The sequence below is a fragment of the Malania oleifera genome, chromosome 11 (genome assembly GCF_029873635.1).
Source record: "Malania oleifera isolate guangnan ecotype guangnan chromosome 11, ASM2987363v1, whole genome shotgun sequence".
Taxonomy (NCBI): Eukaryota; Viridiplantae; Streptophyta; class Magnoliopsida; order Santalales; family Ximeniaceae; genus Malania; species Malania oleifera.
In genome coordinates, this window is record NC_080427.1 from 19801368 (window position 1) to 19825217 (window position 23850).

Sequence of the window (23850 nt, forward strand, 5' to 3'; positions counted from 1 at the left end):
CATTTCCACTCCAGGATGTAAAGTGGCTGTAACTGGCTCACCGGCCTTTGGTACTCAGCCTTAACCTGTTGGCACATCAAACACTATTGCATAAACTCAATAATCTCTCTCTTCATACCGCTCCACCAAAAATACTCTCATAGATCCCTATACATTTTAGTGCTACCTGGGTGTATGGTGTACAGGGACCTGTGAGCCTCCTTAAATATCTTTCTTCTGGTATTCTCATTTACAGGCACACATAATTTGGTATAGAACCTCAGAGCTCCATCATCTGAAATACTGAACTCCTCTCCCTGTCCGTCCTGCACCTTCTCTATCAACTCAACATCATTCTTCTAAGCTGTTTGAGTCTTTTCATATAACGTAGGCTACACCACCAGGTTGGAAATAAATGCCTGGTGATCACTCTTTTCTAATTCCACGCCAACCCTCTCTAAGTCCATTTGGATCGGGCGCTGAATTACTGCTGCTAATTGTGTTGTTTCTCTAGATTTTTGGTTCATAGCATCAGCCACCAAATTAGATTTACCTAGATGGTAGCTGATAGTATAGTAATAATCCTTGATGAGTTCCAGCCATCTTCTTTGCCGCATGTTCAACTCCTTCTGAATGAAGAAGTACTTTAAACTTTTATGATTTGAAAATATTTCACATCTCTCTCCGTACATATAATGCCTCCAAATCTTCAATGCATGAACCATTGCAGCCAGTTCTAGATCATGAGTGGGATAATTCTTTTTATTTTATTTCAATTGTCTGGAGGCATATGCTACTACTCTGCGCTGCTGCATCAATACACATCCGAGCCTCCTCATAGACGTGTTACAGTAGATCACGTAACCATCACTTCCTAATGGAATATTCAATATTGGTGTTGTGACAAGCCTCTGCTTTAATTCCTGGAAGCTTTGCTTACAACTGTCATTCCATTCAAACTTGACATTCTTTTTGGTTAGTCATGTTAGAAGTCTTGATAATGTTGAGAATCCTTCTACGAACCAACGGTAATATCCCATCAGTCCTAAGAATCTCCTAACTTCTTGTATGTTTTTCGGCCTGACCCAATTCACCACTGCCTCTATTTTACTGGGATGTACAGAAGCTCCATCCCCTGATAAAACATACCCCAAAAACACAACTTTCTCTAACTAGAATTCACATTTTCTAAACTTGGCATATAATTTCTTTTCCCTGAACATCTGAAGTACTAACTTTAGGCACATCTCATGCTTCTCAAAACTCCTCAAATAGACCAGTATGTCATCAATGAAAACCACAATGAACTGGTCTAAATACTGGTGAAATATTCTATTCATCAAATCCATGAATACAGCAGAAGCATTCATTAGACCAAAAGGCATAACTAGAAATTCATAATGCCCATGTCTGATCCTGAAAGTTGTCTTTGAAATATCTTCAATTTTAACTTTCACTTGGTGATAACTTGACCTGAGGTTGATCTTGGAATAGACCTGTGCACCCTGAAACTGATAAAATAAGTCATCTATACGGGGTAAAGGATACCTATTCTTAATTGTTACTTTGTTTATTTACCTATAATCTATGGACATCCTCATATACCCGTTCTTTTTCTTCACAAATAAAACTGGAACTCCCTAGGGCGACGCACTGGGTCTAACAAATCCTTTATTCAATAAATCCTACAACCAATCCTTTAGTTCTTCCAATTTTGTTGGAGCCATTCGGTAAAGAGCTTTAAAAATCAATGTTGTCCTTGGAAGTAAGTCAATAGTAAAATCTATCTCATGGCCAGGAGGCAACCCAGGTAATTCTTCTAAAAATATGTCTGAAAACTCCTTAACCACTGGTGTACTAACAAGCTTCAATTCATTTTTTTATCACCTCCTTTACATAAGTCATAAACCCCTGACATCCATCCAAAAGTAGTCTTCTTGCCCGCATGGCTGACACTAACTAAGGTAGAAATTGCACCCACGATCCCACAAATCTGAATTCTGGCTTTCTTGGTGGTCTGAAAATCATCTCTTTTAGATGACAATCGATACTAGCATGGTTAGTAGCCATCCAATCCATACCCAGTATTACATCAAATCCATGTAAATTTAGCACAATTAGGTCAGCTGGTGATACTCTCCCCTAAGTTTCTATTGGGTAACCCCTAAGCACCCTACGATGCCTCACCACCAACCCTGTCGGTGTTGCTACTGATAGTTCAACATCTAATAATTGTGTCTCAACACCAACCAATTCAACATACCTCGTAGACATAAAAGAGTGGGTGACACCTGTATCAAATAAAACAATAGCTTGATATGATAAAATAGTAAAGGTACTTGTCATGACATCATCTGCGGCCTCCGCATCTCCCAGAGTCAAAGCATAAACCCTCGACGGGGCTACATTCCTATGTTGGCCTCCACGAGGCACCTGATAACCTCCTTGGTGCGGTTGAGGAGCAGGATCAGTACCAGGTGGTGTAGAGAAATCTCGTATTAAATGTCCTAGTACACCACAGTGATAGCAAACTCCTCTCCCTACTCGACACTTTCCTAAGTGTCTTTTTCCACACGTCTGACAAGATGGGTACACCTGCATACCCTGAGTCTCATGACCTCTCATCTCCTGCCTCTGTCCCCTACCATAGCTAACTCTCCTCCACTGGATCCTGGCTCCGATTAGATCCCTGCTGATAGCATGAAGGCGTGGACCTCTTCTTCTATCCCTCCTCCTCTGCACCCATCTGCTCACTGGCCTCAGCCATAGCTCCTCTGTCTACCAACTCACCAATGTCTTTCACTTTCAACACTGCTACCTGCTTATAAATTTCTCACCTCAGACCCCTTTCAAACTGCCTTGCCTTCTTTGCTTTATTGGGTATGATGTATGGGGCAAAGTGGGACAATTCTATAAACCTCACCGCATACTACTGGACTGACTACTGTCCTTGCTTCAGATTCAAGAACTCCTCCACTTTAGCCTTCCTGATAGTGGTCAGAAAGTATCTATCGAAGAACAATTCTTTAAACTGGCACCAAGTCATGGCTATAGGCACCGCCCTTTGTTCCTCCAATAATTTCACTGTATTCCACCATCTTTCAGCCTCTTCTGTCAGTTTATAGATGGAAAATAAAACCCTATGCTCTTCTGTGGACTGCAGCATTGACAAAACTTTCTCTATCTCCTACATCCAGTTTTCAGCAACTTTAATATCTGTTCCTCCTAAAAACACTAGAGGATTCATCTTGGTAAATTTCTTTATCGTGTACCTATGGCCTGTAGACGGGCCTCCCTGCTTTTTGGAGCTCTGTGCGATGTCAGCCATGACTTGTTGAGTCACACTGTATAATATCGCATTTGAATTAGCTCCACCTGCACCTAAGGGCCCTGCACCCTCACTACTACTAGCATGAGCACTACCACTACCCGGGTCCATCTTGAAAAGTTAATAAACATAACTTAGGACCTCATCCTTATAACTTACATATCTAACCAAAACTCATATTATCTCTTTATCTTGACATCCTTATCTTAATTCAAGATTTAGTCCTACACTTTAGAAACACAACTCGACAATAGTTTACTATGACTTTCCTGAAGTCGTCACCCCAAGAAAGACACAGAAACCACCACGGAGGTTATGCCTCTAAACTATAGAACAGAAACTCGAATCCTTACTTCTATACTCTGATATTGTTTTCGCTGTATTCTAGAGTCTACAGAACCTAACAACCTAGGCTTCGATACCAAATTGCAACGACCTACTTATTTTTTCATATATATATATATATATATATCCACATCATAACATAAGTATTAATCCTGCTAAGATGTCATAGTCGTAATCAACCTTGACTTATGGGTACTAGGGATATATATGTTATAAAACTCTGATACCTAAGCAACGGAAAACATAAAATCATGTACATGCCACAAACACCAGAAACCATACTAGAGTTCTACTAAATCTGTCTTATACATATACATACAGTCATCCACCAAAAAAACCAAAAAGTACTCCTAGGGTCTCCACCCAAAAATCCATCTGACCCTAGCTCATCCACTTACCCTATAGACATGGTAGCTCAAACCACTTCTATTGTTGTGGGGCTCTATCCGCCCTCCTACCTAGATTTCCTGAAATGTTTGTAATGCTGGGGTGAGACACCTCTCAGTAAAGGAGACAAATTAATATAAATGTGTGGCAACATGAGTATTTTTCGTGGTATACATACAATACATAATTCATAACTGCTATAACAGTTGTATCATATTGCATAAAAACATGGTTTATCATAACATAGCGTATCATACTAAATTTCTATACTGAGAAATCATCTTATATAACCATATCATACGTAACTTATCACCCAGGATAGATAGTTAGTTAGCTATCGTCATGTTTTACCCCCCACATGACAGGGTTGTGTGGCTCGAATGCGAGACATAGCTATGGCTGATTGACCATGCTAAATCAAATATAAGTTTGTAAGTACGATGGGCCTATTCCTCCTTTACCGGTCTACTAGGGGAACTATGACACTCCCATAAAGCCACATCGACTTCCATCGCCCACATTCTACAAAATATGTGTGGTAGCACTAACATATTCATAATCATAAATATATAGCTACAGTACCGTGTTTCATAAAACTGAACTAAGCTATTCGGGTTCTAATAATATATAATACATTTCATATTTAAACATAACTGTTTCATAATTCAAAATAATATTTGACATAATATATTTCATAATTTCTTATATATCATACATAATCACGACATCAGCTTCGGCATAATTCACAACGTAAAATCACGGCATTTTGGCCGACATATTTCATAATGTAAAATCACGACATTTACGCCGGCATAATTCATAATGTAAGATTCACGACATTCACTCTGGTATAATTCATAAAGTAAAAATCATGACATTTATGCCGGCATATGTCATAACGTAATAATCATAAATTCTTACATTATTTATCATAATCTTTAAAATATAGTTCCCGTACTATTTTAGGATTTTCCTGAAAACTGTCGTTACAAACTTATCTGGGAAAACTCATAATATTTCAACATAGCATAATTTTCATGAAAATATTATACTCATGCCACACAAATGTACGTAACCTTATAAACTCATAATTAATTCTGAAATCACATTTCCGTATAAAACATATTAAAATAATTTCCCTGTTCAACAGTAGTATTCCCAAACATAATTCTATATCATACATATTATCCTGAAAATAAATGCTGTATAAAAATAAATAATTTCATGAAAAGGCTGACTTAATTTATCCCCTTACCTGACTTACTGAGAAGCCTACAAAATACTCCAAATTTACACCCTTGTGTTCCCCAGTTCAACACCCTGAAATTGCATTTTTCCCAATCAAACTTTAGTATAATACTATCTAAAGCATTTTCTCTAATCTAACAACACCAAATAACTTATAAAGTTTAAAATAACTAACTTACTCATATTTTGTGATGGTGCCCAAATTGGCCTAACCAACAAATTACTCCAGCACATTTGTAGAGAATTTTCCCAGGGGTAACGTGGTGGCTTCCGATCATCGAACCGGCATGTAACAAGGCCGGATTTCTAGAGAGAAAGAGGAGAAGGCGAATTTTTTTAGAGAGAGAAATGGTCCTGCATGAAATTCTTTTGCAGAAAAACAATTTTTGGCTTTTTATAGAGTGCTTGTCCACGTGGCCTCATTGACTAGCCATGTCACCTCGTCGACAAGTTTATAAAGGGAGTTCATCGACGAACACCTACTCCTTGTCGACAAGTTTTAGGCCCTGGAAATAGTCCTCTCGATAATTTATCGTCGACGAGACACACATACCCGTCGATGAGCCCAAGAGGCCTTCTCGTCGACGAGCACTCTACACTCGTTGACGAGACCCTACAGAAACCAATTTTTAAAATTCCTTTTCTCTCATTTCTTTTATTAATTAATTGTTATAATTCTTCGAGTCTCTATAGTGGGTGCTAGGTCATGGCCTGTGCCCAACTCATAAACTCCTTTAGATTTGAAAGTGGACGATTCGGAGGGTCTATGAGGAGCAACATTATGCTGCTGAGAATTCTCAACAAGGTTCTCGAAGAGCACCCAAGCCTCATTCTCATGTTTGGCGAGGAGAGTACCTCCACATGATGCATCTACCATCGCCCTATCATGTTCAGCTAACCCTTCATAAAAGGTCAGAACCAATTGCCACTTAGGGACCTGATGGTGTGAGCATTGACGTAGCAAGTCCCTAAAGCGCTCCCAAGTCTTAAAAAATACATCCACATCCATTTGTGAGAAATTAGTGATAGCTCTCATAAACTGATCAGTCTTCCCAATTGAGAAGTACTTTTTCAAGAACTTGTGTTGCATGGTGGCCCAATTGGTCACTTTGTTCGGCTCTAAGGACGTCAAGCAATATTGTGCCTTATCCTTCAGAGAGAACAACAAAAGCATAAGGCGGAAAGCATCATCACCAAAGTTGTGGATGTGGATGGTGGAACAAATCCCGAGGAACTCATCTAGATGCTCATAAGGATTTTCATTTGAATTTCCATAAAAAGTGGGAAGGATCGAGATGAAAGAAGTTTTGATCTCAAATTGAGCTTCCTTGACATCCGGATATCGGATGCAAGACGGTGAGGTGTATGCACTAGGTACAAAGTAGTCCCTAAGAGGCCTAAGTGGTTGCTCCCCTACCACAAGTTGGCAGGGAGTTTGAGGTTCCGATATTTGAACAATGGGAATCGTTGGACGTTCGGCCATTACTTTAGGTTCAGACGACTCTACAAACTCATGATTCAAAGTGGGTTTCCCAAGGGACCTACGAGATCTCTTAATCTCGGGGTCTATCGGAACTAAGTCGAGATCTAGAGAGCTCAAACTTAGCATACACACTTGAAGCACACAGAATCAATACTTCAGAGTATCGAAATAAAGAAAACAAAAATTAATAAAGATAAAAGAAAATGAGAGTAAAGAGAAAAACAAAGCTATAACATGCTAAAATAGAAATTGGCTAATAACCGTGACTTAATCCCCAACAACAGCGCAAAAATTCAGTAGGCTCACCAAGGCTTGGGTCCTTAACTACTATAAATAATATTTATAAAACCTAACTTAATCCCAAGTTCAGTAGAAAGTGGGGAAGTCAGGTATCGATCCACGTGGATTAGAGTGCAATTATCAACCTTTTTCTAGATTAGTTCATTAAAGCTTTGTATAAAAAGAAGTGTAAGGGTGGGATTTTTGTGGTGTTTCTAACAACTAATGGAAAGCATGTAAAATCTAAAGTACCCTACTCCTACAAAGTGATGCTTCGACTTGAATCAGACGCTGGACGCCTTGCCTCTGACCACACTCCACCAGCTATCCATAAAAGTACTAACCCTAGAATCTCAGGCCAAGCGAGAAAGGGTCATTTTAGGGTATAAGGTAGCAAGGGTGCACCAACTGTCTAGAGCACGGTCAAGGACCAGAGTATACCCTATCTCAACGATCATGAATATCTCTGCGGTTCCTTAGTCAACTACTTTTATCTGGTAGAGATTGTAGTAATGCTTATCCTTATCTGCAATCTTTCATTAGAATCAAAACAGTAAATTGAGAGCAGTAATGAAAGCAATTAAAAGAAAGCATATAAATGAAAGCAGTAAATTGAAAGCATGTAAAAATCATCCCTTAGTATTCATTTGTCTCTCACAAACAACTGTCCCTGCAATGGAATGACCATCTAATCTACTCGAAAAATACGAGAGCGCCACCTATTGTCACAGGCCGTCGAACACCTTATGCACAATCTAGAACTGATATTGAAATCTAATCCAACTAATGTACATTAGCTCTCAATGGTGTTCTAGGTCTGTCACTGACCTAAAATTTGCCAAAGAGGAACCCTTAAAACATATTCGTAGCTAATATTTATATCCATTAGGGTTTACAAGGTTTTAATTTCGAAATAGGAAAATTTGGCACAAAATCTCGCACATAAGATCATAGCTGGAGACTAGGTCACACCCTTGTTTTTGTTGGTCATACTGCTGGTTGAGATCTAGACTTGGTTGCCCCTCAAGGTATTGCTAGTCAAGCACTTGGTTGAGACTCTCAGTATTTCAATTTTTAGTTTAGCTCAGGAACTTGACTTCGTGGCCCCCCAAGGTCTTCCTAGTCGAGCACTTGGTCAAGACTTTTGGTATTTCTAGGCTTAATAAGCTTCAGTATCTCGACTTGGTCACCCTTGAGGATCACATGGTCGAACAGAGTATTTTTCTCTTTTATGTGTGCTGAGGCATTAGTAGTTTGGCTATATAGTTGATTTGAGCTTTAAGTATCCCAAATACTCTCTTGTCTTCTCGTATTGCTTAACTCCTCGATTTTAACCTATTTTTCCTGAAACATGAACAAACCTTGCATAACTCTGAAATATGCAAAAAAAGGGCATATACATAATAAAAGAAGACAAAACAAAGGTAAATGAGGGCCTAAAATCATGCATTTTAGGGAGTCATCAGTAGCTTTATGGAAACTCAAGAGGTTTTTTGGGGATGTGGCTCATATTTAGACCGGATCACATATATCAGAGAGAGCTACCTAAAGTGAGGGACAATTGCATGAGAGGATTCTATAGGTTTGAGGTAAAATTGCCAAAGAATTGGTCTCTAACCGTTGACGGTTTCAAGCAGTACATAGGAGGTCTTTTTCTCAGCACCAAACCTTTAACGGTTACCGTCGGTGCAAATTACGTGTTTTCAAATTGGGGGCTTGTAGATTGGGCTAAATGGAGGGATTTCCTCTAGTGATCGATATAGATGTAGTTTAGATATACTAAAATACTTCTGTACGCATTAAGTTCATACTTAAAAAATATAGTAACCCAAAGATTGTAGTTTTGACATTGTTCATGGTGAAAACCGAAGTGTTGCTTTTGTGGATGTAGGCTATTGCTGAACTACGTAAATCTTGTACATTCTAGTTGTATTTTTTTTTATTCTTATTATTGTTTGATTGCTTCTTAAGTATATTTCATCGTTGAGTGATTGCATTAGTGGTTGTTGATTGTTTTGTGTTTGATTGTGTGTTTTTGCTACGCGTGTTCAAGTTGAACGAACATCAACAAGTGGTATAAAAGCTATTGGTTCTACAATGGTTGGGGTCTCTTCGGTTAAGTTCGAAGGAACCGGTAATTTCGAGCTTTGGTAACGAAAACTGAATGACTTACTAGTGCAATAAGGGATGGTGAAGGCGTTATATGAAAAGAAGCCGGACGACATGAACGAAGCAAGTTGGAAGGAGCTTGAAGCAAAGGCAGTTTCCACTATCTGGCATTGTCTGGCCAATGATGTTATGCACAACGTCATGGATAAGGAATGTTGAAGTTCGAAAGTCGGTGCATGTCCAAGTCACTTACAAAGAAGTTGTATCTTAAACAAAAACTTTATTGGCTTAAGATAGAGGAGGGTTCAGACCTTTCTTAGCACATTAACACTTTCAATCAAATCATTGGCGATTTGAAGCGCGTTGATGTGAAGTTCGAGGATAGGATGAGGCATTGATGCCACTAAATTCCCTGCCGACATTTTCGACATATGAAAACCTAGTTATGATGCTAACTTAGGGAAAAGAAACCCTAGAGTTGGAGGATATCACGAGTGCGTTGCTGGGGTTCCACCAAAGGAAGAAGACTAGTGACAAAGGTTCACATGCGAAAAGGCTCGTGGCAAAGGGAAATCAGGATTGTGGGAGAAGCGATTTCCGGAGTGGATCGAGTGGCCATAGGGCTTGGTCCAAGTCTAGGAAGAAGAAGGACATGCAACATTTTAAGTGCATCAAAAAAGGGCACATAAAACCCCGAGTGTTTGGAGAGGAGGAAGGGAGGTGCTAAAAACAAGGAAGGTTCATCAACAATGGCGAATATAGTTGAAGAAGGAAACTTTGGGAGCGGTAACGGTGATATGCTCTCGGTTTCATCGGGATCGGATGAGTTCTCAGATTCTTGGATATTGGATTCTCTATGTTTGTATCATATGACGCCTAATAAGGACTGGTTTACTAAGTACAGACTGGTTAGTTATAGTTCTGTTATGATGGGAAATGATGTTGCGTGCAAAATTATCGGGATGGGGAATATTAGAATCAGGATGTACGATGGTGTGGTGAGGACGTTGTGTGATGTGAGGCATACACTAGAGTTGAGGAAGAATCTGGTTTCGTTAGGCACCTTGGATTGTAACGATTTCAGTTACAAGTCCGAAAGTGGGGTAATGAAGGTGAGCAAGGGAGTTATGACCCTGATAAAGGGGAAAAGAGTGTCGACTAATATTTACATACTACTGGGTACCACTGTTGTAGGTGGAGCTACAACCATAGAATCTAAGTCCGACAGTACTCTTATGTGGTATATATATATATATATATATGTAGTGTAAAATCATGTAAGCTGAAGTCCTACAAGTATTGCGTGCTTGGAAGTAGAACCAGGTTCAGTTCATGACGACCACACACAAGACAGAGGGAGTATTGAACTACATTCATTCTGATGTTTAAGGAGCGGTGAGAGTGACATTACGAGAGGGACACGAAAGGTCTGAGTTCACTACATGCGATACAAGAAATTTTCTTAAGATTCTATGAAAAGTTATGTCACTTGTATTTTTCGTACTTAATACTATTTAATTTTATAATAATCTAAATGAATGTGTAATCTATTTATTTTTATAAAGATTTATTAGAATTTTGATATTGTTAAAATCACAAATTATAAAATTTAAAAGAAATGAAGTCATCCTTGTAATTTCAAATTTCCAAAACAAAAAAATGGAAAGTGCTAGAACATATGTAAAGCTAAAAAGCAAAGTAAACCGACCTTTTCTTTACCAACAAGAAACGGAGCTGTGCCTCAACACACCATTATAAAAACCCCAGTCTTCACCAATCTTTGATCCCCTATACTTGACGTTCTTGTTCGGCTTCGTCTCCTGATATTTTTTTCTCTTTTCGTCTCTGCGACTCAAATCTCCCCCGCGATGAGTAACCAACCTGAATCATCGGACTCGTAAGCCATCTTCCTTCAGATCCCACTCTTTCCTTTGAATTATGTTCATGTTTTGCGTATTTTGGTTTTGATTTCGGTATTTTGTGATTCTTGAATGGTTTTCAGCAAGGGAACGAAGAGGGATTTCAGTACTGCGATTCTGGAGCGCAAGAAGGCTGCGAATCGGCTTGTCGTCGATGAGGCGATCAACGATGACAACTCTGTGGTCTCGCTCCACCCGGATACCATGGAGAAGCTCCAGCTCTTTCGCGGTGATACGATCTTGATCAAGGTTTGACTTCGATTAATCTCTTGTTTAAGTGGGTTTGTATAATTTTCTCATTGAGAGGGCTTTTCTGAATCATGTTAAAATTTGTAATGTTTTGGGTTCGGTGGGTGCTTTGGGGTATACGGATGGTAGGGTTTTTGGTATCTTTTTCAAAAAAATTATACGATTTGTGGTTTGACTGAAGTTGGGTCTGTCTTAGTTTTTGAAAGCAGTTTTTTTCTTGGTTTTTCCCCTCCTAAAGTTTGTTGTTTGCGAGTATCTTGTCTTTTAATTTTAATAGTGCAGGACGATGGTTGCTTAGATCTGAATGGTGCTTATTTGAAAATTTTATTGGTGGAATTCATTCTGAGTTTGATATGGTTATGAATTTAGTTGCATTTATTGTGTATGTGGATGAGGCTCTCCTTGTTTCTCTTTTGCTCTGTTGGTCTTACATTGGTGTCGGATTTATAAATTACCATTATGTTTTAAACAAAAGTGATCTGTAGAAGTGGAGCACGTCCAGATTTTTGTAGTATTTTGAAGTTATTCAATATGTGAACTTATGAATGGGGTTTTCATTGTGCCCTCTATATCTGGCTTATGTATTGTGTGTGCGTGGGTCTGGTTTCTTCTGGTTTTAGAGTTCTTAAATTTGTAACATCTGTTTGACTATTTCTATTTGATTAGGTAACATTTAGAGATGAAGCTTTACAGTGGTAGTGTGGTACTCCCATGTTTTTATTCAATGTGGCTTTTATTGTTTTTCTATTATTATTGTTTGTGAGTTCTAATGGTTAACAAAGTGGTGGGCATTCAATCTTTCCTGGATTCTAGTAATATGAACGTTTGTTTTGGGTAAGAAAGTGAGATTTGTGGTAATTAAAATCGATAGGAAACAGCTATATAACATCTGTTTTGATTGTAATTGGTGTTCAGGGAAAGAAGAGGAAGGACACAATCTGCATTGCCCTTGCTGATGATACATGTGATGAACCAAAGATTAGAATGAACAAAGTTGTCAGGTCAAATCTGAGGGTTAGGCTTGGAGATGTGGTCTCTGTACATCAGTGTGCTGATGTAAAATATGGACAGCGTGTGCACATACTTCCAGTGGATGACACAGTTGAAGGGGTTACTGGGAATCTCTTTGATGCATACTTGAAACGTAACTTTCTGCAATTTCAATATACTTCTCTTACTTTACATTGCTGTTCATCATTTAATTCTTGACCATTCATTTATTTCTGATATTTTATCATTGTATATTATGAGACTAGGAGTACATTGACTGTAGCTCCAGGGAATAATTTGATTGATTAGATTTCATTTCAAAATTGTTGAATAACCAATAATCGTTCAATTTGCCTCTTAAAGATGGATTAGAATAAGGTTTAGAAGCACTAGATGGATACCAACCTAATTGCCTAAGAGAGGCACAAATGTTGTCTTAAATGATAATGGCACCTAGGATAAGAACTTCACATGTCATCAGCTATCTGATGACATAAAATTTGTGTCAGGGTAATTATGATCTAATAATGGGAAGACTTAAATGGGTTTTTTGATTTAACAGGTTCTTTTTTTGAATATAAGCTTCTTCATTTTTATTTCTTTTGGATCTATCTGGCAGATTGCTTATGACTCAATTTTTTTAATACTTGAAAAACAATTAGAGTTGGGATTAGGGTTGAATTAGTATGTTGAACTAGGGTTTTGAAGAAAATGACTTGCTTCAACCCTCATTTGTGGGTTAGAGTTGAAATTAGGGTTGAATTAGTATGTTAAACTAGGGTTTGGAAGAGAATGACTTGCTTCAACCCTGATTTGCAGGGTTTTTCTGGTATGATGAAGGAAAATCTTATATTGAAGAGTGACATGCGCACACAGGAAGAGAGTGTTTGGCTTTTAAAATATTAAAATATACCTTAAAAGAGCTGCTGCGCAGCCTGAGCTTGGGCAGCTTGTGAAGAGCTCTAATAATTTACTACTCACTACCTTAAAGTCTTTGGTATGGAGTAGTATTGTGATCTGAGTTGTGAAGCCTTGAGCTGAATTTGATAATTCCTAGTTGTATGTGGGAACTTTCTATTTTTTGCCTTGAACAATGATTGCCTGCTTTGAATATAAAGGGTTCACAGGCAGCATGAGAACACTTATGGCATCCCCTACTGCCTTTCCATATGATATAGTTTTTCATCTCTATATGATTTTTAAGCTTTAGCTGGCTCTTGCTATAGAACTGTTAATTGTCAAATTTATGTGTTTCCATTTTCCTCTCTTTTAAGAAAAACCACCACCATCACCACCATTGCTAATCCTGGATAAAGCTACTGTTGTTGCTGTTGTTGTTTTTGGCATGTACAAGATCTGATTCCAAATATTTTTGTGCAGCTTATTTTCTGGAGGCATACCGACCAGTGAGAAAAGGTGATCTCTTCCTTGTGAGAGGAGGAATGAGAAGTGTGGAATTCAAGGTTATCGAGACTGATCCCCCTGAGTACTGTGTGGTTGCACCAGACACTGAGATCTTCTGTGAGGGTGAGCCTGTGAGGAGGGAGGATGAAGATAGATTAGATGAGGTTGGTTATGATGATGTTGGTGGTGTTCGAAAACAGATGGCTCAGATTCGGGAGTTAGTTGAGCTGCCACTTAGGCATCCACAGCTTTTTAAATCAATTGGGGTAAAACCACCAAAAGGGATTCTGCTGTATGGACCTCCTGGGTCTGGAAAGACCTTAATTGCCCGGGCTGTTGCTAATGAAACTGGAGCTTTCTTCTTCTGTATTAATGGGCCAGAGATCATGTCAAAATTGGCTGGAGAGAGTGAGAGCAACCTCAGGAAAGCATTTGAGGAAGCAGAGAAAAATGCTCCTTCCATTATCTTTATTGATGAGATTGACTCTATAGCTCCTAAGCGAGAGAAGACACATGGAGAGGTGGAGAGGCGGATAGTTTCCCAGCTCTTAACTCTTATGGATGGGCTTAAATCTCGTGCCCATGTTATTGTTATTGGTGCTACAAATCGTCCTAACAGCATTGACCCTGCTCTGAGAAGATTTGGAAGATTTGATAGGGAAATTGATATTGGTGTTCCAGATGAAGTTGGGCGTCTTGAGGTTCTCCGTATCCATACAAAGAACATGAAGCTCTCTGAAGATGTAAGACCTAGTTTCCATCATTAATCATGCTTTATTTGATTAATTTATTGCAAGAATGTGTCAATATAATTGTGTTCTTTTCCGCCGTGTGTTGCTACAGGTTGATTTAGAAAGAATTGCCAAGGACACGCATGGTTATGTTGGTGCAGATTTGGCAGCTCTGTGCACTGAAGCTGCACTTCAATGTATCAGAGAGAAGATGGATGTGATAGACTTGGAAGATGAGTCCATAGATGCAGAGATTCTCAACTCTATGGCTGTTACTGATGAGCACTTTAAGACTGCTCTTGGAACAAGCAATCCATCTGCTTTGCGTGAGACTGTGAGTAGAAACTTCAGATATATATCTTAATGAGCCAAAAGCCTTTTTTTTTTTTTTCTTTTTTATTTTCTGCTTTGATAGTGTTTTGGTTGACTGGGTCCCTTATTTCTGTTATTCTGATGAACTAGGTTGTTGAAGTGCCCAATGTCAGCTGGGAGGATATTGGTGGTCTTGAAAATGTCAAGAGGGAGCTTCAAGAGGTAATTAAAGATGTTGAACTACATCATCAGTGCACTTCTCAATACACACTCCCAACTCCCTCACCACCACTACCACCACCCTTTCCTCCCTCTTTTGTCCGTGGTTGTATCTTACAATTTTGTTTTGCTATATATTTTCTTCTGTAGACGGTTCAATATCCTGTGGAGCATCCTGAGAAATTTGAGAAGTTTGGTATGTCTCCCTCAAAGGGAGTTCTCTTCTATGGTCCCCCAGGATGTGGGAAAACTTTGCTGGCCAAGGCTATTGCCAATGAATGCCAGGCAAACTTCATCAGTGTCAAGGGTCCTGAATTGCTTACTATGTGGTTTGGAGAGAGTGAAGCTAATGTACGAGAAATTTTTGACAAGGCTCGCCAATCAGCTCCATGTGTCCTTTTCTTTGATGAGCTCGACTCAATTGCAACTCAGGTTTATTAAGTTCTATTTCATATGAACTCTGGTCAATTTCTTTTTTCCCCTTATGAATGAGATGCTGATAAATTTGGTGTTATGCAAAGCATATTTCATTTGGGTTGCATGTATCATACTATCAGAATATGGCAATCCTGGACACAGGAATTGTCTCATATCATTCTGATTTGTTGCTCCTGGATTATATTCTGTTTGCTTAATACAATTATTTTACCCTTTGCAGAGAGGAAGCAGTGTTGGAGATGCTGGTGGTGCTGCTGATAGGGTTTTAAACCAGCTGCTTACAGAAATGGATGGAATGTCTGCAAAGAAAACTGTTTTCATTATTGGGGCCACTAATAGACCAGATATCATTGATCCTGCACTCTTACGGCCAGGTCGTCTTGATCAGTTGATTTATATCCCTCTACCTGATGAGGACTCTCGCCATCAGATATTCAAGGCCTGCCTCAGAAAATCTCCTGTTTCTAAAGATGTGGATTTGAGAGCCCTCGCGAAGTACACTCAAGGTTTCAGTGGTGCTGATATTACAGAAATTTGCCAGCGGGGATGCAAATATGCAATAAGAGAGAACATTGAGAAAGTAAGCATTGCCTTCCCAAATGTGGTTTTATGTTTTTCTTTTGAGTTCCTTGTTGAGTAGACTTGCATGCGTCTGCTTTATGAGAAATATGAGTTTGTCTGAAGTAGATGTGGCCCTATGAGGAGCTTGTCTTGGATCTATGAGGATCCCTCATGCTTAATGCGAGTCGGAACTACTATTTGGACACCATTATATCCCTTGATATGGAGCACAGCACAATAACGTCACGCCCGGCAAAATATACAATTTATGCAAAATATGATATGCCCCTTCTGTTTCTTTATTTCATTTTTTTTTTTTTTGGAAGAAAAAAAAAAAAAAATGAATCAAATTATATCTGACACTCAGATCCGAAACCAGGCTGCCTTCTCTCCCCTGACCGAATATGGTAGTGCGGCAATTTTCCTATGCTGCATTATGTGTCTGTAATTAGGGTGCCGATCTGGGAGTTTGTGGTTTGAAAAGTGAAGTACTGCTCCATGCCATCATATGAAGGAAGGGTTTTCAAATGAAAGATGGCTGTGCTGTGGGGAAAAAAAAAATGGAAATAAGTAATGACAGAACAGCCTGCTTAATTGAAAATTGATTTTACAAAAGGATTATCATTTTGAGTTTTGATTACACTGCTGCTGAAATTATGAGGCCTGTGTAGTATTTTTTTCATGCAGTGGGAAGAACATTAAGAATGGTTTTTAATTTTTGCAGGATATTGAGAGGGAGAGGAGGAGACGGGACAACCCGGAGGCAATGGAGGAGGATGTCGAGGATGAAGTGGCGGAAATCAAGGCTGCTCATTTTGAAGAATCCATGAAGTACGCTCGGAGGAGTGTGAGCGACGCTGATATCCGTAAATACCAGGCATTTGCTCAGACCTTGCAGCAGTCTAGAGGGTTTGGAACCGAGTTCCGATTTCCCGAGACTAGTGCAGCAGCACCTGCATCCGACGCTTTTGCCGCAGCTGGTGGTGCTGATGACGATGATCTCTATAGTTAGTTTTTATTTCCAATGCTTAACATTTGTGTCTCTCCTTCCATTCTGTGTACTTCCTGATTCCTCTGATACATTGGGGGTCAATGCCTTCCATGTGATCATTACCAAACCTGTGTTTTTGGCCGGTGTATGGCTTAGTTTCAAGTTTAGGGCAGTGCTCGCTATGGTTGAAAAGATATTATTAGTGGAAAGGCTGTGAACTGCACCTGCTTTTGAAGTTATATTTCAGATGTTTATCCTGATCAGATTTTCAGCTGTTAAATTCCAGCAGGCACCAGTATCACAATCTGGCCTGGCATTTTTTTGAATTTTTATTTATTATTATAGAAATATATAATATTAAAAGCATATCATGTGAGGCTAATTAATTTTTTTTTTCATTTATTATAGTACAAATATATAACATTAAAAACATATCATGTAAGGTTAATCAAATTAAACAGACGGGTGAGCAGAACTCTTAGGGAGATGGTGCATTCTTTTTGGAGAAATTCTGAAATTACCCTGAAATTATTCTTACCTGTTCAGAGAATGAAATGTAAACTTTTTTACATTAAAAAAAAATTGTTTTGGTGGTTAAGTCAAATGAGAAGAAAGAAGAATATATTTCAAATAAATAAACAAAATTTTGATTTTATAGATTCTTAATATTAAATTTGTCACAAAAATCATATTAGAACTTATTTTATTTTTAATAGCAATTAATACAAAGAGAAAATGTACTATATTTTTTTTCTTACTTTCATTTCCTTTCCTCTTCAAAATAAATATCATTTAGTTTACATTTAATAGTTGTTTTGAAAAGTATTTTTTTCAAATTATAATAAGTTAAAGAACATGTTTTTTTGAGTAAAATAGTTTTAATAAGTAATTACAAATTACTTTTATATAGGTATTTTTAAAGATAAGTAGTATTTTTAGGGAAGTATATTTTTAAAAGTAGTTCCAAATGATCCCTCCTGAAATCCATGCTAGTACATTTCATTGAATGGATTTCATGTTATAAGACTTGAAATCCATGTTTTTCATGTACTACTTGTTAAGACCCGAGGAGCTTATGGGTGGGTGATACACATGGGTAAACACCAACTTGGCCTAAAAATTTAAGCCTATTAGGTCTTGGGCCTAACCATGTATATAGGCACCCATCATCTACTCTAATTTTCTAATGCGGGATAAGTTCACAAGTGGAATTCTCAACAATCTCTCTCTCACTTGTAAGTTCTAGCTGCTCCCCCTTCAACGGAAACCGTCTCCCTTATGGGATAATTCTTCAACAATTGCTCAAGTGGGCCTTACCACTAGCGTCTGACGTGCGTCAGATTACATTCCACGTGCTTTCGAACTAATCTTACCTCTCACGTCTTAACCCTATTCGGATCCATCCATAGCCTAGATGATCCTTATTGGCCTTAGCCACACACTTGATCCTCCAACAATTAGCAGATTAGGAGAGTTAACTTCCCATCTCAACTTTCACGATGTCGCTCACCCAGAGTTATAAACCGTTGACATATCAGAACCATTATCATTAGTGTGAACCTTCTCAAGTTCTAATAACTTATCGTTCGATGCATCTCTGATCCAATGGTATCGTACATTAATGTGCTTCGATCTTGCATGGAAACTGGAATTCTTAGCAAAATGAATAACATTCTGGCTATCACAAAACAACACATACATCTGCTGCTCGAAACCAAGTTCTCTCAAAAACTTCTTTGCCCATAGGAACTCTTTAGTTGCTTCCGTTGTTGCAATAAACTCTATCTCTGTCGTAGAAAGAGTAATGCACTTTTGAAGTTTCGATTGCCAACCTATAGCCCAATTTGTAAAAGCTATCAAATAGCCTGAAGTAGACCTACGAGTATCCACATCCCCAACCATATGTGCATCTGTGTAGCCAACTAACAATAGTTGTCCGCTTCCCAAACCAAGTCTCAAACTAGAAGTGCTTTGAAAATACCTCATGATTCACTTCATTGCATTCTAGTGCTCTCTTCCCAGATTTGACAAGAATTGGCTAACTACACCAATTGCATAGGCTATATCTGTCTTGTGCAAACCATTGCATACATCAAACTTCCTACTGCTAAGGCGTAAGGAACTCTTTTCATGTCTTCATTTTCCTTATCTTTAGAAGGACATTGCTTTATACTTAGTTTGAAATGGGTAGCAAGAGAAGAGCTAATCACTTTTGTTGATTAAGGTGTAATCCCAAGAGAGGGGTGGGGTGAATTGGGTATTTTAAAAATTCTTTGAAACCTATTTACCAATCAATCCCTATTTCTATGTTTAACCAATTAATGGTAGGGACTTATGTTTGAATTAAAGTTATTTTATCAATGAAATCCTTTTTTCCCAATACACAAGCAAGCAGAAAATAAAATACGATGCGGAAAATAAAAAGGATAAGGGAAGAGAGAATGCAACCGCGATTTTACGAGGTTCAGCCAACCCGGCCTACGTCCTCACCTTGAGCAACCTCAAGGATTCCACTAAAATCTATGCTCCTTAAATTGGAACGGAGCTTCCCTTATAATCCGCTACTTACAAGAGGCACAACTCCCTCCTACTCTGCTACTTACAAGAGATACAATTCTCTCCTCACACACCGGTTCACACACCGAATTATGTATACAATAGAATCTGAAAAATAACACTCAAAAATGCTTCTAACAAAAGCGTGTGAGTACAAATCAATTTCCTAATACATTAACATATGATATAACTTGAAGCTCATGAATGTATGAAAACGATACAATCATTTTAATGTATGATATGCTTCAACACACAAATCCCTATTTAACCAAAACTCCCAAGTAAAGATATATTTAAAATGTTTTGGAGTATACTAGGGTTCTTGGTTCACTTTGCAAAAATGCACAAATATATTTGAAGTGAACTTGTTAACAAAAAATTTGTCTTGAATATTAAATCAATCAAAAATCACAAAGTTTTTCTTTCAAGTATTCAATCACAAACTGAGTATATTGCTTTTCAGAAATTATCCCTCAAAAATATATAGTTATAAGTACCAAGGATATTTAATCAAGCGTTAAAATATATCTAAAATATAGATCCTTTAGAAAACACACACTTAAAACAAACCTTTCAATCAATCACACAACTTAAATCAAGTAATAATCTTGTTTAGAATAACTATGTATATGTATAGGCACTTTCAAAATCAACCTTTTAATCAAAATAGGTTTTTCAATAATAAGCTCAATGAATGATATATATGTATATTTATATACCCTTGAATCAAAAATCAATCAACCAAGTTAAATAAACTTTCTCAAGTAATGATCTTTTCAAAAATCAATTTTTATACGAATATGCTCACTCAAGATCAAAACTTTTTTAATGATAGTCAAGAGCACGTAATGGGATAAGATGAGAAGTTCTTAAGAATAGTAACTTGAAAGATCAAACCTCAATACTAGATTGAAGTACAGTTGAGTAAACAAGTTCCCTTTGAGAACTTGAGTTGATTTGCCCAAGCTCAAAGATTTGAGATTAAAGTGTAGGCAATCGTATAGCACTAGGAGTAGATTTTCAACGTTCTTTCAACAATGTGTGTTCTTCTCTTTCTTGTGTGTCTAACATATTGTCTAGGGTTTAGATATTCAGAATATATAGTATCTTACCCTTAGGATTGATCTCAGTTGTTGGATCCATAAAATAGCTCGCGAGTCCTTTTAATAAAAATATGATTTTTAGACTTTCCCGCGACTTCAGGCAACCGAAGTGGGGTTCAGGCTCCTGAAGTAACAACTTCAGGCGCCTGAGGTTCCAAGGTCAGGCGACAGAAGTACCTTTGCCAGGTTCTGTGTTTCCCATTGAATTCTTCAGGCTACCGAACATAATCTTCAGGAAACCGAAGAAATTCTTTAGGTGACTGAGGTTGAGTTCAGGCTACCGAAGTCCTCTTTTTCTCAATTATTCATTTCCAGTTTAAAAATCTGCTTTGCTTATTTTTTTGGGTCTTTTATAAATCAAATTTTCCATAATTTTGAAAACATTTCTAAGTCCATGGAAGTTCCCTAATGATGTACATGAAATGCATGAATCCTAAAATCATTTTAAGTTATGTTGAGTCTCAAATTAAATCATATGACAATGTAGGTACATGAGTTCTAAATGCCCATTCCCAAGATGTTCTTGAACTTTGCCGCTTGCATCTTGATTCTCATACTTTTTGAGTTCCATGGATCTTGCCAAGATTTGTTAGCTTTACTTGAAGGCTTCCATGACTCGTTGTCTTTCCATGCATGCTTAATATAGGTCCTATTCACAAACTCAATGCACATATTAAATACCAAGTGATTTGTTATTATTAAAACCAGATTGGACTCATAGAGTCAACAATCTCCCCCTTTTTGATGATGACAAATGTACGAGCAAAAATATATAATGGGTTACACCTAACAAGGCTCCCCCTCAATTAATGCATCAAATATTCAATGAATGACAATATGCTCATAATGAATATGCTCATGATGTTTCAACTATGACATCAAACAACTATTTTTCCCCCTTTGTATATCTCACCCTTTGCATAACATCAATAACAGTTTTTTTTGTTCATTCTTCTTTGCTTTTGATTTTCGTGTGTTATTATTTTTGCTCCCTATTTTTCTCCCCCTTTTGATATCAACAAAAAGATGCATAATAATAAGACATGAATGGACATACCCTTATGTTCTTCTCCCCTTTGAAATTTTAAAGTTTTAATCTTGTTCAACCATCAGATTTGGAAAACTTTTACTTCTCCCCTTTTTTTTTTTTACATCAACCATCCCCCTTGCATAAGTTTTAGCGATTATGTGAGGATAGCAATTATTGATTGATGAGATATCAAATGTGAACTAATGTTGATACCAAATGTTGATTAATGCGACACCAAAAGTTGATTAATTTGATACCAAGTTATCACATCATAAGTGACGTTGCTCCCCTTGAATTATGTCATCTAATATAATTCTAGGCAACCACACTTATTTTACCTCAGAAAAGTTCTCCTATGATTTACTTCCTTAAGCTCAAACACATTATGGATTATGTAATAAAATATCTCTCTCACTTTAGTTCTCATCAAAGATTTACTCTGGTATATATCTCTCATCCTTTTGGATCTTCAAATCAAATTGTGCTATAGTTATTTGCTTTAAGTGCATTTCGAAAATAATTATAACCAGAAAGACTAACCATATAGATCCTCATTATATCAATGCATTTCAAAACCAGGTCATGTGGTTAACTTAAGCCATTTTTAGCAAAGTAATATATTTCTCATTTTGCATATTCAATAGAATCATCAAAATTGAGTGCATGCAACAGAAAGTTCACTACACATCTAAGCACAATACACATTGGCAATCATAATAAGATAGGAAATCATTTCGAGATGCTCTCCCTATGAATTTTAATACTTGCGTAGATGAAATGAAATGCTTATACTTATCAAAGATTTATGTCACTACTAGTTCAAAGTCATATAAGAAATCATTGTGAAATCTTTTAGACTAACTAGAGTGATACTATGATGCATATGAGTTCTTTACGCTTTTTCTCTAGGAATGGAGCTCAGCTCCCCTAAGTATTTTCAAGCATGCAACCAATTTAGTTCAGTATAAAAAAATCATTTTGATTAACATGTTGTATCAAATATGCACACAAGAATTTACACATACCTTTCATGATTTGATACCAGAGGTAAACACAAAGTATAATACTCAATGTGATTATGCTTAGGTTTCAGAGCCATAGTACTTCAAGCTAATTTGCTCCCCTTCAATTATGCACTTGTCATATTCTTATGTCTTTCCTTATAATCATTCTTCAACAATTTAGCCGAGTGTTCTAAGATTTTCAATGATTTATACTTAACTTTACCTGCTTTAGCTTAGAGAACCAAAAAGTCATAACCCATTTTACTTCAGAGTCATAAGCCTATGCTACTTCTTTTCTTATGCATCTCAATGCACAGGTTTCCTAATCATTTGGATTATCATATAGATTGAAACCTATAGCATATAGCTTAGTCATTTGACACATTCAAACTCTTTTAGTAGATTTGACTTGAAGTTTGAGAGCTTGTGAAGTGAGATTTTGCAGATACTCTTAACAATTTAATTATCATTAAATTTGGAAGAATATTCATTTTGTGTGAACAATATTCAAAATATTTTCGTGGAAGTGAATATATCCAACTACATAGGCCAAAGAGCAATTTTGAATAATATTAATTTTGGAATGCTGCTCCTTAGGTATTTCTGATTATCCAATTATTGGACAGTACCTTATAAGTATGTCTTTAATATTAAGTAAGGGTACTTCCCTATAATGGATGAATCTTTACCGGATATGATCATGGTATGGTAAAATTTCTTGTGGAGGATGTTACTTAATCACATATCAAACTTAGGGATTTTTACTTTTTAAGCACAATGGGAATATTCATTAAGAATGTCTTTGTAAACAATTTTATTCCCTTAGAGAATGCCCCAGATTTGATTATAATGGGATATCTTTTACTAAGCACTTGAAAGATATAGAATTTATGATTATTAGTGCTTGTGGCTAGAGTGATGACTAATTTTAATCCTTTAAGGCTCCAAGAGTGAGTTTAGGATTAGATGATTTTTAATATATGATTTATTCCTAAGGCTCAGTCTTATGCGTTGGACATGATCTACTTAACTTAAGATTTTAATATTTAAATACGTGTTAAGCACTAAGAATTATTCTTTAAATGACAATGCTCTACCTCATTTGGAAGAGGATTAGTTCTTCAATGATATGATTTTTGTTACTAGCTCATTGCAAGGATATTAGGTTCTTGATATTTTAACAAT

At 37.3% G+C, this 23850-nt stretch overlaps 1 protein-coding gene across 1 annotated transcript; it reads left to right on the top strand.

The window, feature by feature from the left end:
• Positions 1–10794: 10794 nt before the first annotated feature.
• On the top strand, positions 10795–17235 carry LOC131167909 (cell division cycle protein 48 homolog). The gene is made up of 9 exons (XM_058126975.1): positions 10795–11055; positions 11161–11326; positions 12242–12470; positions 13697–14463; positions 14564–14785; positions 14914–14985; positions 15133–15414; positions 15641–16000; positions 16706–17235. Exons 1-9 carry the CDS (start codon positions 11027–11029, stop codon positions 16991–16993), a joined length of 2415 nt encoding a protein of 804 aa, XP_057982958.1. The 5' UTR covers positions 10795–11026; the 3' UTR covers positions 16994–17235.
• Positions 17236–23850: the final 6615 nt, after the last annotated feature.